Here is a 13,951-nt window from a genome sequence, read left to right on the forward strand (position 1 = left end):
CCTGAATTTAAGCCTGGTTCTGCCACTTACTAGATGTGTAGGTGAGTTCAGTAACTTCAGTCTCCCTTGCCTTGTTCATCAGTGAATGCAAATGACAAAAATACCTACTTCAACCAGGTGCCAGTGGTTCACACCTATAATCCTAGCTACTCAGGAGGCTGAGATCTGATCGTGATTCAAAGACAGCCCAGTCAGGAAAGTCCTCAAGTCTCTTATCTTCAAAAAAAAAAAACAAAACCAAAATGCCAAAAGTGTCTCAAGTGGTAGAGTACCAGCCTTGAGTAAAAAAGCTAAGGGGCAGGGCCCAAGCCCTGAGTTTTAAGTCTCAGTACCAACACACACACACACACACACACACCCTCATGAGACCACACACACACACACACACACACTGTACACACACACCTTCATGAGACTGTCTAGAGAATTAATAGTAAGACACTTAAACAGCGCCCAAGCCCTGAGTTTTAAGTCTCAGTACCAACACACACACACCCTCATGAGACTGTCTAGAGAATTAATAGTAAGACACTTAAACAGCGCCTGATAGAGAAGGAACTCAGTGATTATGGCATTATTACTAGTTTTAACAAACCATCCCTCTTGCTATGGGTAACGGAGGCACTGAAGGTCAGTTAGCCTGGTGGCTAATTTTATGTCAGTGCCCAATCTCTGACTCATAGACTGTGTTCATCCTGGAGCCATGAAGCAGAGAAAAAGGTCCCAGCAGGGCCTTGTGTGTACAGATGGTGAGGTAGGAGGGAGGTCTGTTAACCTATGTCTGAATGTGCCCTTATAAGTGGTATGTCATGCACACTGAGTTAACATTCGATAAATTGGATAAATGTCAATGACTTCCCAAATAGCACCAAAGAAACTGATATTAATGCACACGCCCTGCCCTTCTCCCCCAGCAAATTCTGCTGGTAGAAATGAGTAGTTTAGGATATTCTTTTTTAAGTAGAGATTTGCCTGGCCAAGAAATGACTTTCTATGGCCAATTTTCCCTTGATGCCTTCAGTTATTCAAAATCCCTCTTCCCTGTACTTTTAAAATTCAAATTTTCATATTTAAGGGCTTGATAGTATAAAAATAAACCCCACAGAAGCCTCCCTCTTCTCACCCCAGACATTTTCTTCTCCTACTGTTTCTTAGACCATAAAGCCTACAGATAGAATACATTTGAACTCCTGACCTATATTTATGTCTGGCCAGCATCTGTGCCTTTGAAAAACAAAACTGATCTGGAATGGAAAGCCCTAGTAGATGAGGCTCCCGAGCCTGATCCCCATTGGCTGTGTCAGACAATTTGGCCATCCTGTATGCCGAGCCCTGCTTACTCCATGGCTGCCCCTTGCGTACTGCTGATCGGCTGAGACCCCTGAGAAGAACCTCAAGAGGTCAAGTTCTCCCAGCCTCATCACAACACATCTTGCCAGGGCCATCTGCTCATCCCTGCTGCCAATAGTTATGTGTCACATTTGTCCCTTTTGAGTCTAGCCTCTGAAAGCTGTAATGAGGGCTCTTTTAAGACATAAACTACATCACAAGCAGTGTTTTAAGTTCCTTCCAGGAATAAGGACATGCAGTGGTATGTCATTTAGGCACTAGTGGCACATACCTTAATCCTAATTACTAAGGAGTCCAAGGAGAATCACAGTTCAAAGCCAGCCCAGGCAGAAAAGTCTGTGAGACTCTTATCTCCTGTTAACCAGCAAAAGCAAAAGTGGAACTATAGCTCAAATGGTAGAGCACTAGCCTTGAGTAAAAAAGCTAAGGGACAGCTTCTAGGCCCTGAATTTAAACCCTGTACCAGCACAAAAAGGAAAAAAAAAATTGGAAAGGTAATGAAAACCATGAGGCAGTTACCTGTTACTTTCCTTTCTTCCCACAATTTTTTAAAGTATTTTCTAGAAATTTCCCTTCTCAGGATGTGAGGTTGAAATGGATGCCAAAAATTGGAATGAGCAGCTGGCCTTTTCCTGAGAATGAGCAGAAGGCCTTTTCCTGAGAATGAGCAGAAGGCCTTTTCCTGAGAATGCAGTGTGTGCAGTTTGTTGTAACCCAGTTTTCTACAAGAAAGTGTTGCCATAATATTTAGAGTGAACAGCCTAACAGCTCTAAACTACAAGGTTAAAAATCCCAGGGCTGACGTGTGTAGCTGTCAGCTTCTCTCATGATCTACCTGAGGAATAGGAGAGACATTTAGCTGGTCTTAGCCCTGACCCTTGGGAGCACTAGATGACACTCTGCATGCAGTGCTGTCTCCTGCTGCATTTCATTCCAGTGTCCATGCTCTTCTCTTCGTATGAACGTAGTCCATCGCCCCTGCCAGGCCTTCTTCTGGTGGTCCCTGCCAGATATACACCACAGCCGCCAGCCAGAAGAGCTTTTTGTGGAAAGCAGTGGAGTTTTCCAGGAGAAGATAAGGAAAAAGAACCTCCGACGGACAGATCATAGAGAAATAAAGATTTTCCTGATCACTATGATATTATTCCTAACTGTGCTCACATGAAGAGAGAGAATACAGGAAGCTGTCAGAATCCTTTGGTTTTACTAGACACAAGATACACACACACACACAGGTTCTTTTCCCTCAATTTTTAAAATGAAGATATAGTCAAAAGATTGATTGGAACCTTGATTTTTTTTTTTTTTTTTTTGCAAACCAAGTTTTCAGCTTGAGACATAAAACTTGGCTTAAAAGTGTGTGGATTAAGCTGGAACTTGGTGGGAGTTTTTTGGTATTGGTGGCGCTTGTTATTCTATATATGTTATTCCACATCGCTTAACCCTAAGCAAGCTCCAACTTCTTTTGTGTGCAATAAATAGATTTTTTTTTGGTTGTTTCTTTCCTGGCTGCCTTAAGCTATGAAAAAGATGAAATCATGAATTTCTCTTGGAGCAAAGTAAATAACATCTATTAATGCAATGAAATGCAATGAAATGAGGCTTGAAGTCACAAAGACATTTGTTTTCTTCCTTCAGTTAGATGTGCTGGGTATTTGTGTAGCCTCGTCTTATAGGTGTACGTAGATTGTGCATGAGTCTGGTCACTCGGAACAGCGAGGTTATGAAACCAAGGCATTGGCTTTCTGGTGAAGTTTGGTGTCGGTGTGTGTAATGGCGGTACAGGAGAGCCCCTCAGTCAGGCTGCCTGCACTCAAGGTAGTCTACCTTATGCATGTGATGTGACAATCACAAAGTCTTCCTGGCCTCACCTGCTGTGTGAGGAGTAGTCATCTCTACAGGATTGGGGGTGGGTTGGGGAGGGTGCCGAATGAGATATGGTACAGTTTCTCACACTACGTAGTGACTGCTCTTCAACTAATATTCAGCTCGGTGCTCAGACCTCGGGCAGATCCAGTCATTCTTCTGACTCTTCAAGAAACATGTCAGCCTACTTTCCTCCTTATCCAGGATATCCTTGTACCAAACAAAAACATGCTACAAAGGGACTTTCAGTGTGAGTCACTAACAAACCAACTGGAAAGGCAAAATCTGACAATTAGAAAACCTGATGAGACCGCATGCAATCAGTCAGGTGTTAGCTTGTGAAGGCTGAATAGGTTCAGAAAAAAGCAGGTGTAGCTGCTCAAGAAAAGGAGAGATTGGATGGTTGCTGGTGGCTCATAGCCTGTAATCCCAGATCTGAGGATTGCAGTTTCAAGCTAACAGGGGCAGAAAAGTCTATGAGACTCCTATCTTCACTCAACCACCAAACAGCTAGAAATGGACCTATGGCTCAAGTGAAAAAGCACTAACCTTGAGTGAAATAACTAAGGGGTAATGCCCAGGGCCTAAATTCAAGCACACACACACACACACGCACGCACACGTGCGCGTGCCATGGGTTCAAGCATCAATACTGGTAGACACACACACACGCACACGCGCACGGCCTACAGCCTGATTTGGGAGTGTGGAAGGTAGGAACGTTCAGCTGTGCCCTGATGACTACATCATGTGTCTGTGAGGTATGAATCCTGCTGGCTCATCTCTATGTGTATGTCTTCCGTCATAGGCTGAGCTCATTGGAAGCCTCACCCACAAACTTGAGACCCTCCAGGAAGCAAAGGGGAGTCTACTCATGGATATCAAGCTTAACAACGCCTTGGGAGAAGAGGTGGAGGCTTTGATCAGTGAGCTATGCAAGCCCAACGAGTTTGACAAGTACAAGATGTTCATAGGGGACTTGGACAAGGTGGTCAACCTGCTGCTATCCCTCTCCGGGCGCCTCGCCCGGGTTGAGAACGTTCTGAGTGGCCTTGGGGAAGACGCCAGTAATGAAGAAAGGGTATGTGGGCTAGCAGCGCAGTTGAAGGAGCTTTCTCTCTGAGCCTATGCACATATGAGAGGTGCAGTTAGACATGGCCTCTTTTCTCAAGAAGATTGTGGTCATCCTAGAGATGGTAAAATATAAGTGGCCAAGAGAGAAAGTGGCTTCTGCCATGCCAGGGTGTAATGCTGACCCTTAGGACTCAGAGCACACGTGGGAAAGCGGTTAACAGGTGCCCAAGTGCATGTCCTCCCAGCTGCCTCCACATGATAAGAGCTGTGCTCTAAAACAGAGCTGGGTCACAAAGGTAACAGGGGTAATGGAAGGGCAGGAATATAAACTCGAAGCTCCAGGGACTCCGCTGTGAGGGGCCCAGGCACCAGAAAAGGCACTGAGGCCTCGTCCGTGTTTCCTGCAAGGAGGAGCCCAGCTAACAATGCACTGGCCTCCCTGGGTAAAATTCACCTAAGGACTTTCATTATGTCCCATCTCATAAATCCTTACGATGTACTACATCCGTAAAAAGGGCCGGGGGTTCCCCTTTGGTGTTTGTTGAAATAGAGGCTCACTGTGTAGCCCAGGCTGTCCTGCAACTGATAATATTCCACCATGCCCAGCCCGTCAACATGAGCTTTTTATTCTGATTGGTGCTTTGTAAGAACCTGAAAATAGCCAAGCACTGGTTGTTCCTCCCTGTAATCCTAGCTACTCAGGAGGTTGAGGTTCAAAAGCCAGCCTAGGTACAAAAGTCCTTGAGACTTCATTTCCAATAAAACCAGTAAAGAGCAGGACCAGAGGCATGCTTAAGAGGTATAATGCCAGTCATGAGCAAAAGCATGAGGGCCCTGAGTTCAAGTCATAGTGCCAGCACAAGAAAAGAAAAATAAAACTAAACATGACTAGAAATAAGAAGAGCAGGGGCCCTGTATCTGCCAGTAGAGCACAGTAGTTATGCATTGGAGATTACCCATAAGGCTTCAGTGGAACTCTAAATACAGTGGAACTCTGAAATACATATACAAACCATTTATGCTAACGTTGGATGTACAGAGTGGTGGGTATTTGCTGTACACTTCTAATGTTTACAATGGCATATGATTTTTTTAAAGGTGAGTTCAAAGTTCTGGTTTTCGTGTGTATGTGTTGTTGTTTTTTTTAACCTCTAGTTACAGTATTTTGAAAAGTGCCTATATTCACTAGATTCACTTCCTCAGGGCTGTTTTAGGGCTGCTTCTGGTTAAGGAGAGCAGCCTATGAAGATGGAGGTATTTGTGCGGTAATGTACTTTCCCTCCAGGCGTTGCCAGGGGAGATCTCACCGCTGGCTAGGGGATCACTTTAGCATGAAAAGTCTGAACAGTAAAATGTCATTTTAAAGTTTTTACAGTTTTAATACGAATCCCTCATTTTTTTATTCAGAAGCTGAATAAACCTAGAAGTTGGAAATTAATGTCTTCAGAGCTGGAGAATATTGCAATTGTTCTACATTAGAGAGAGACCCTGAAATGTCAAAAAAAAAAATCCCCAGGAAGTCCTGTTAACACATAAGAGTTCAGGATCCCTTCTCCAGAGATTTTCTCAGCCAGTAGACTAGAGGCTGTGGGAGCCATTATCATAAAAGTACTCAGGATGCTTGGATGATCAATTGCCTCTAAGATTAGACCCCAAAAGCCAGGTCATTACCCCAACCATTTTACCTCCTCATCCTGAAACTACCAAGTGACTTCATAAGGGAAAAAGACATGCTATATAAGTACAACAACAAGGTTATAAGCTGCTCTAGAACTATCAGTCTCCTTACTGACTGTATTTGAAGTAATAACCAAGCACTTGAAGTATTTTTTCTTTTGTCATTTGTGGGGCTTGAACTCAGGGCCTGCGCGCTGTCCCTGAGCTTTTGTGCTCAAGGCTAGTGTTCTGCCACTTTGAGCCACAGCTCCACTTTCTGTTGGTTAATTGAAGCTAAGAGTCTTACAACCTTTGTTGCCTGTGCTGGCTTCAAGCCATGATCCTCAGTTCTCAACCTCTTGAGTAGCTAGGATTACAGGCATGAGTGACTGGCACCCAGCTGAAACTTAGTTTTTGCAGTCCTATATAACATTGCCCTATGGGTGACCTATCTCGCTCCTCCCTTCCTCCCTCCATCCCTTCCTCTTGCCCTGTGCTAATCTTTTCATCTTGCCTTGGCAGAGCTCTCTGAATGAGAAAAGGAAGGTCCTGGCCGGGCAGCACGAGGATGCGCGGGAGCTCAAGGAGAACCTGGACCGCAGGGAACGCGCCGTCCTGGCCATCCTGGCCAATTACCTCTCAGAGGAACAACTCCAGGATTACCAGCACTTCGTGAAAATGAAGTCTACACTCCTTATCGAGCAGCGAAAACTAGATGACAAGATAAAGCTGGGCCAGGAGCAGGTCAAGTGTCTGCTAGAGAGTCTTCCCTCCAACTTCACTCCCAAGACCGGGGCCCTGGCTCTGCCTGCAGACCTCTCGAGCTCAGGGACCCCCGTAGGGGGCTGGGCTGTCACCGGCATGGGCCCCACATTAACCTCTCCACTTTAACCTCTTCTAAGAGACCCCACCAAAAGATCATCACTTCCCTCAACACTATTTAATCTGCAGTGTTTCACTGTCAACCACCATGTAAACTCTGGGTGATTGGGGTTTTCCTGGATAAAAGGAAGAAAATTCTATCCAAGAAGAAGCCTGGGTTTTCCTTCTTGCCTTTCCCGATTTATCTGAGAGCTTGGATGCTGCTGGAAACTTACCCCTTTCTCTTATTACTTAGTATTAGAAGGAAAGTTAGTGAAACTGTGACCAGTGCGTGGATAGTGTTTGGGCATGTAGGTTTTAACAGACCGAGGCAGCCGAGATCAGTGAGTGTCACCCTCAGGAATGTATCCATAGTGGCCTTCCTCGCTGGTAGGCAGCGTGCCCTGATAACCGGGTACACATACCATACATGAAGGGTCAGCAACACAAAGCCTTAAAAAGACACACACGCTGAGAAGGAAGTTGTAAAGCCTTGAACTTTGTTATTTATATTTTTAAAAATGAAGATCATGATGTCTGTGTGCTAACCACTTATTTGATTCTGTTTTGTGGTGGATGTAGACAATTACGTTTGAACTTTGTACTTTGTGAAAACCTTAATGAAGAATTCCAAAGACAGCTGCATCAAGCGTGGAGACTCGTTTTTTCTTTCCTTGTTCTCGTGACTTGTCTGATTATTTTTTATAAATATCAGCCAGTATTCTATACTTGCATTCAACTGAGGGAATCCGAGTTCCATTTTCTGACTTGGTCAGTAGTCTCCTGTACCAATCAGCATCCCCTGGCTTTCTCAGGGGTAAGACTTTAAGCAACATGCTTATCCCCGTGTTTCCTAGTACTAAGCCTCTACAACTGGAGAAGGAAGTTCAGCATTCAAACCAATTCAAAACATTCATGCGGTCATCCCATACAGTTCACTCTGAACTATTGCTGATTTAGTGAGATATATTTATCAGGCTATTTCAATGATGGTTTTTGAAAAGTTGTTTTTACTAAATTATCAAACCTATCAATTATACTTTTAGTATAACCTCTGGATTTGTACCACGGTGGTTTGCTGGTGGCAACTCAGGGGATTCTGTTGCCCAACTTGGCAGCATGTTAAACTGGAGGGTGGGAGGAGGAGGCTGCGGGCCACGCGCCAGCCTGTTGCTAGCCACTGGAGATGGCAGGAGCCTCGTACTTTGAGCAGGTGGTTCCTTCTGAGCTCTTGGTTTGCCCACATGTTTGCTCAGAGCTGGTAAAACACCAGAAAAGCCAGGCTCCGGTGGCTCATGCCTATAATCCTAGCTTCTCAGGAGGCTGAGATCTGAGGATCACAGTTCAAAGCCAGCCTGGGCAGGAAAGCCCATGAGACGCTTATCTCCAATAAACTAGTAGAAAACTGGAAGTGGCGCTGTGGCTCAAGTGGTAGAGTGCTTGCCTTGAGCTGAATTGCTGAGGAACAGTGCCCAAGCCCAGAGTTCAAGCCCCATGACCAACCAAAAAAAAAGGGGGGGGGGGAGGTTGTGTGCCAGTGGCTCATGGCTGTAATTCTAACTACTCAGGAGGCTAAGATCTGAGGACTCAGGTTTGAAGCCAACTTGAGCAGAAAAGGTCTGTGAATGTATCTCCCATTAACCAGTAAAAAGCCAGAAATGAAGCTGTGGCTCAAGTGGTAGACTGGCAACCTCCAACCAATCAGGCTTGGGCAGCACCCAGGCTCTGAGTTCAAGTTCCAATACTGGAGCATATGCATGCACACACACCCCAAAGATACACCAAATGCCCTTTTTTTCCTTAGTTATATTTTTATTGCCTGACGGCATTTTTTTTATCATCTGGTTAAGAGATCAAGACTTTAGTTTCATCCCAGTGCAAATGGCTTATGATTAACTTAGAATCCACACAGCACCCAGAAGTTTCTGGTAAACAACCAAAGCTATTGCTTTTCTTTTCAGATGACATACGCCGTGTGACGCCCTTAGTAGAAATGGATCAGCACCTTGCTTTCCCAGGAATGGTTTCGAAGGCTTCACACATTCCCAGTCCCCATCTCCCAGGAAATCTGGACAGGCAGGGACCACAGTCCATAGCCACACTAACCACGAGAGACAAAAACTGTATCTGGCTGACAAGTCCTTAGAGTTGGGCGAAGCCAGGAGCCTGGAGTCCACCTCACTGGGTCCTCAGGTCCTGCAGTGAGACCAGACTGGGAGCTGGCCAGCAGATGCCTGCTTCTCAGGAGTTGACTGGAGCATGTTACACATTCCATTTTCCTGGTGACTTTTCTAATTCATCCATGAAGAAGTGACTCCCACAGCAGAGTGACAGGTGATGATTGACAGGCCACAGCCCATGTCCCTCCCCTTCATCACAGTGTGTTGTGTGAAATGAGTCAGGTACCAAAGTGGGGCTTTGAAATCTGATTCTTGGGGAGAGGTGACATGTATTGGGACTTAACCTCTGTGCTTTGAAGAAATGACTAACTCAGCTTTCAGAATTTACCTTTGATGCCTGTAGGCAAGAAAAGAAGCCTGTGTTCTCATCCCTTCAACATTTTTGCATTCTTCTCCCTCTATTCAAAGGTTCACATCAGAAGCCCTTCCTCCTAACAGGATCCCCCCAGAGAGACCATGAGAGCAGCTGCAATGTGCATTGCAGAACAAATCTGCAATCACTGAGCGTGCTTGTTGGGGATCAGTCATTTCAGCCATGCTTCCTATTACAAATTAGGTGGGATGTTGTGCAATACTCAAATGATACGACTGGGGAAGTGGGGAAGGACAATGTCCTGCCACAGAGTCAGCAGGTCTGCCTGCCCTGGGCCACGCAGGGAAGTCCTGGGCCTGTCACTACCTGTCTGGTGACTCCACCTTTTCTCGTGCTGTTTTGTTTCTTGTGGCTGCTCAGCCCCAAAGAATGCAGGGAGGAGTCACAGAGGAAGTGTCTGGGTTTCTCTGAGACACTATCGAAACCAAACAGTTTGTATTTTGCGGCAAGGGAACATTTTACATTTCATTTTGCTCAACTGGCAGATTCACTAGACTGAAAGATTAGCCCGTTTGGGTTAACCCTTAAGAAACAGTGGCTACATTTGAGGTGAGGAGTTAAGAGCTTGAAGGAGGTCCCCTGGGAGGATTTAAATCCCAACTCCCCTAGCAATCCATTGCTAACATCTGATCTAAAGTCACTAGAAGTTTAATAATTAAAACATATGCCTGGAGGTCTACCTTTAGTTATAGTTTATATCAGTACTGGGACTTGAACTAAGGGCTTGGGTGTTATCCCTGAGGTGTTTTTTGCTCAAGGTTAGCAGTCTGCTGCTAGAGCCACAGCTTCACTTCCACTGCTTTGCCCACTGATTTGCACTCCCTGGGCAAGCAAGAAATAGCCTGGGCATGCAAATGCATCAACTAACAGAAGGACCATGCCTACAGAAAGGGTGGCCACTCAGTGAGAACCCTCTGGGTTGCAGGTGACCAGGAAAGATTAGAGTTGGTATTGGCATTGAGCCCAGGGCACAGATGGAGACAGGAATCTTTTAGGGCTTGGGTTCATAGTAGGCACAGGAGAAAGTTACCAACAAGCTGGAGCTGTAAGGTACTGAGACAACACACATTTTGGGCATAGGAGATGGAGAAGAATTCAATTAGATACCCTCCTGCCCACACCACTCACCCAATCAAGCAACAGACTCGAAGGCTAACAGCAAGACTGCAGACAGCCCTCGGCTTATAATGGATTAACTTACAACTTCTTAAAAACTTAATAATGGTACAGAAGTGCATCCATATAGCCATTTCATTTCACTTTCAATATAGTATTCGGTAAATCACATGACTCTTCAATAGTTTGTAAGTCTTCTGAATCTGGGCTAAGCTAGGATGCTCAGTAGGTTAGGTTTATCAAGTGCATTTCAACGTACAGTATTTTCAACTTGGAACAGATTTAATGGAACATCATCCCATTAGAGGAGCCACTGTCTTTCTTCCCCTCTTACTGCTCTAGCGCCCTCTGCTGAGAAAGAGGAGTATGGTGCTCAGTGTGAAGGAAAGATGTTAGAAGGGATTTGCTCCATCATCTTAGTGAATTTAGAGCTGAAGGGCAATAAATTGGTAATGGGCACAGATATATTCTTCTAGATTATCACCTTAGATTCTCTTCTGGAATCACTGAATTTTATAGTTGCTGATTGGCTAAGAACCATTTCTCAAAGAAAATAACATGTATCAAGTGGAAAGCCCATTTCTTGAAGGACAAAGGGTTAAAAAAAAAAAGTTCCAATGCTCCCTACATCTGCACTATTCAAAATGCCCAACTAGTAGGTGGGAATCGAGGCCAGTTTAAGGTGGGTATAAGCTGGGCGCTAGTGGCTCATGCCTGTAACCTTAGCTACTCAGGAGGCTAAGATCTAAGGGTCATGTACAAAGCCAGCTGGGGCAGAAAAGTCCCCATGAGACTCAAAATCAACTCAAAACCCAGAATTGGAGCTGTAGCTCAAAGTGCTAGAATGCCAGCCTTGAGTAAAAGAGCTCAGTACCTAGGCCCTGAGTTCAAGTCCCACAATGGACAAAATAAAGTGGGTGTGTTATATCTATCAATCTTAGTCTCTGAGCTCTGCTCATAAAGACCTTTGTGTACTTACCTGTGGGTATCTCTTCTTTCTGTGTCTTCATGTCTCTTACATACTTGTCATCTTGTTTGTTTGGTTTTTGTTTTGCCAGTCCTGGGGCTCAAACTCTGGGTTTGGGTGTTGTCCCTGAACCCCTTTTTGCTCAGGGGTAGTGCTCTACCATTTGAGCCACAGCACCACTTTCAGCTTTCTCTGTGATCAATTGGAGATAAGAGTGTCACAGACTTTCCTGCTTGAGCTGGCTTTGAACAATTATTCTCAGATCTTATTCTCCTGAGTGGCTAGGATTATAGGCATGAGCCACCAGTGCCTGGCATCTTCTTGTTTTTTCATTCCCAAAATGACTTTTTAAAGAAAAAGTTGGAACAAGTAAAAACTAGAAGAGGAAAACTCTGAGTAAAGTAGAAACTTAGTAATTTTGAGTTGAAAGAAAAAATTAATGTTCAATGATCACTCCTTTGTGCCAGTTCTTATAGATAATAAAATATAACTTCTTACAAAAAAAAGAAAAAATTAAGGGTTTTACATCATTCAAGCTAATATAGAAGGTGTCTAAAGAAAGATTTTTAAATATTGTTTAAGTACATGTGAATAGATGAAAGCTATATCCTTTCTCTAACTGAATGCACGAGGTGGCTTTGTTCTATAGTATAACAATGGAATAATTGTTTTAAAGGACCAAATCAACAAAGAGGGCTCATGGACAATGAAAAGAAATTTTAAAACTATTTTCTGAAGGCAAAAAGAAATAAAATACACAACCATTTGGTTTGAAATAGTTTGGGGAAATTTTTCATTTGTCTGTCAGTATTGGGGCCTGGACATGCCCCTTAATTTTTTTGCTAAAGGCTGGTACTTTACCACTTGAGCCACAGGTCTACTGATTTTAGATGGTTTAATTGGAGATAAGAGTCTCAGTCTCACAGATGTTCCTGCCCAGGCTGGCTTTGAACCATGATTCTCAGATCTTAACCTCCTGAGTAGCTAGAATTACATGAGTGAGCCCCCAGTGCTCAGTGGGGTGTGTGTGTGTGTGTGTGTGTGAGTCCTAAGGGCTTGAACTCAGGGCCTGGGTACTGTCCCTAAGCTTTTATGCTCAACACTGTAATGATAATGAATATAAAGGCTAAAAGGAAAAATGATCAAAAACAACTAAAACAGCTGGGTGCCAGTGGCTCACACCTGTCATCCTAGGTACTCAGAAGGCTGAGATCTGAGGATCCTGGTTTGAAAACAGCCAGGGCAGAAAGGCTCAAGACACTTTTATCTCCAATTAACCACCAAAAAACTGGAAGTGAAGCTGTGGCTCAAGTGGTAGAGGATTAGCCATAAGCAAAAAAGCTCAGAGACAGTGCCTAGGTCCTGAGTTCAAGCCCCAAGACGAGCACCAAAAACAAAATCAAAAAAAGGCTAAAGCTAAAGTAACTTGTTAAGGACACAAATTATTTTAAAAAGTAAATTGTGACATTAAAGACAATACATGTAGGAGGGAGCAAACTGTAGAGGTTGTTTTTGCAATCAAGCTTGACTTACCAGCTTAAAATATAGTTAAAAGTATAAGGAATTTTATTTTGTTGTTGTTATCCTCAGGTAACCTCAAAGAAAAAGGTGATAGTAAAAATACAAATGATTTTTTTTAAAAAAGGACCTAAAACATACTATCAGAGAAAACTATCAAACTTCAAAAGAGGAAAGGCAATAAAGAACAAATAAACTACAAAACAACAAAATCAGAAACAACATGGCACTAGGATGTTGAAAATGGATTCATTTCTTGAAATTGTGTCTTGAGAATGGATTAATTTCTCCAATGGCTGAATGGATTTTTTAAAAAAAATCCATTTCTGTAAGAGACTAATATTACCCTGAAAGAACATCCACAGATTGAAAATGAAAAGATGGAAAAGTCCAGGTAAATGAGAACCAAAAAAGACCTGGGAAAGCTATCCTTATTTCAGACAAACTCAACATCAGGTCAAAATTATGAAAAGGGACAAAGACTCCCTGATATGTGAATGTTAACTTCAAAATGCAAGGAGATATGACGAAGTAAACAGGACTCAAGAAACAAAGGGCCTCTACTTAATTTGTCACGTCATTCCTAGATGACTCCATGTTCTTGACCTCATATATGGTATATCCATGTGCACATCTGAGGGAAACTAGGAGGAGGGCACAGAATCAGAGGGAAACTGGAAAAAATACAGCAGAGGGGCCATCAGCTGCACTGGACATTGATGAGAGTGAACTAAGCAACTCAAGGGCAGCGATGGGAGGGAGGGAATGAGAGGGAAAGAGGGAACAGCTTACACTAAACAAAAGGAAAGAAATGTACAAATCACCCCATTTGGAAGAAATAGCTGTACTGTCAAAGTTTGTAGAGTTCATCAGCTTTATAGACCATGATAATGACAATGTGCCTTGTGAAGGCTAAAATGTTTTTGTGACCTTAACTAAGTATCACTATCCCACAATACTGTGAAATTTATGTAGTCATTTAATCTGAAT

General features: G+C 43.6%; 1 protein-coding gene across 1 annotated transcript in view; it reads left to right on the forward strand.

Moving 5' to 3' along the window:
• Positions 1-7,577, forward strand: part of Shroom3 (shroom family member 3) — a 38,703-nt gene extending 31,126 nt beyond the window's left edge. Inside the window, exons 8-9 of the mRNA XM_013020097.1 lie at positions 4,025-4,297; positions 6,469-7,577. Of these exons, the coding sequence (XP_012875551.1) occupies positions 4,025-4,297; positions 6,469-6,837 (642 nt within the window). The 3' untranslated portion in view covers positions 6,838-7,577. The remainder of the gene's footprint in view (positions 1-4,024; positions 4,298-6,468) is intronic.
• Positions 7,578-13,951: the final 6,374 nt, after the last annotated feature.

The sequence above is a fragment of the Dipodomys ordii genome, unplaced genomic scaffold (genome assembly GCF_000151885.1).
Source record: "Dipodomys ordii isolate 6190 unplaced genomic scaffold, Dord_2.0 Scaffold49, whole genome shotgun sequence".
Taxonomy (NCBI): Eukaryota; Metazoa; Chordata; class Mammalia; order Rodentia; family Heteromyidae; genus Dipodomys; species Dipodomys ordii.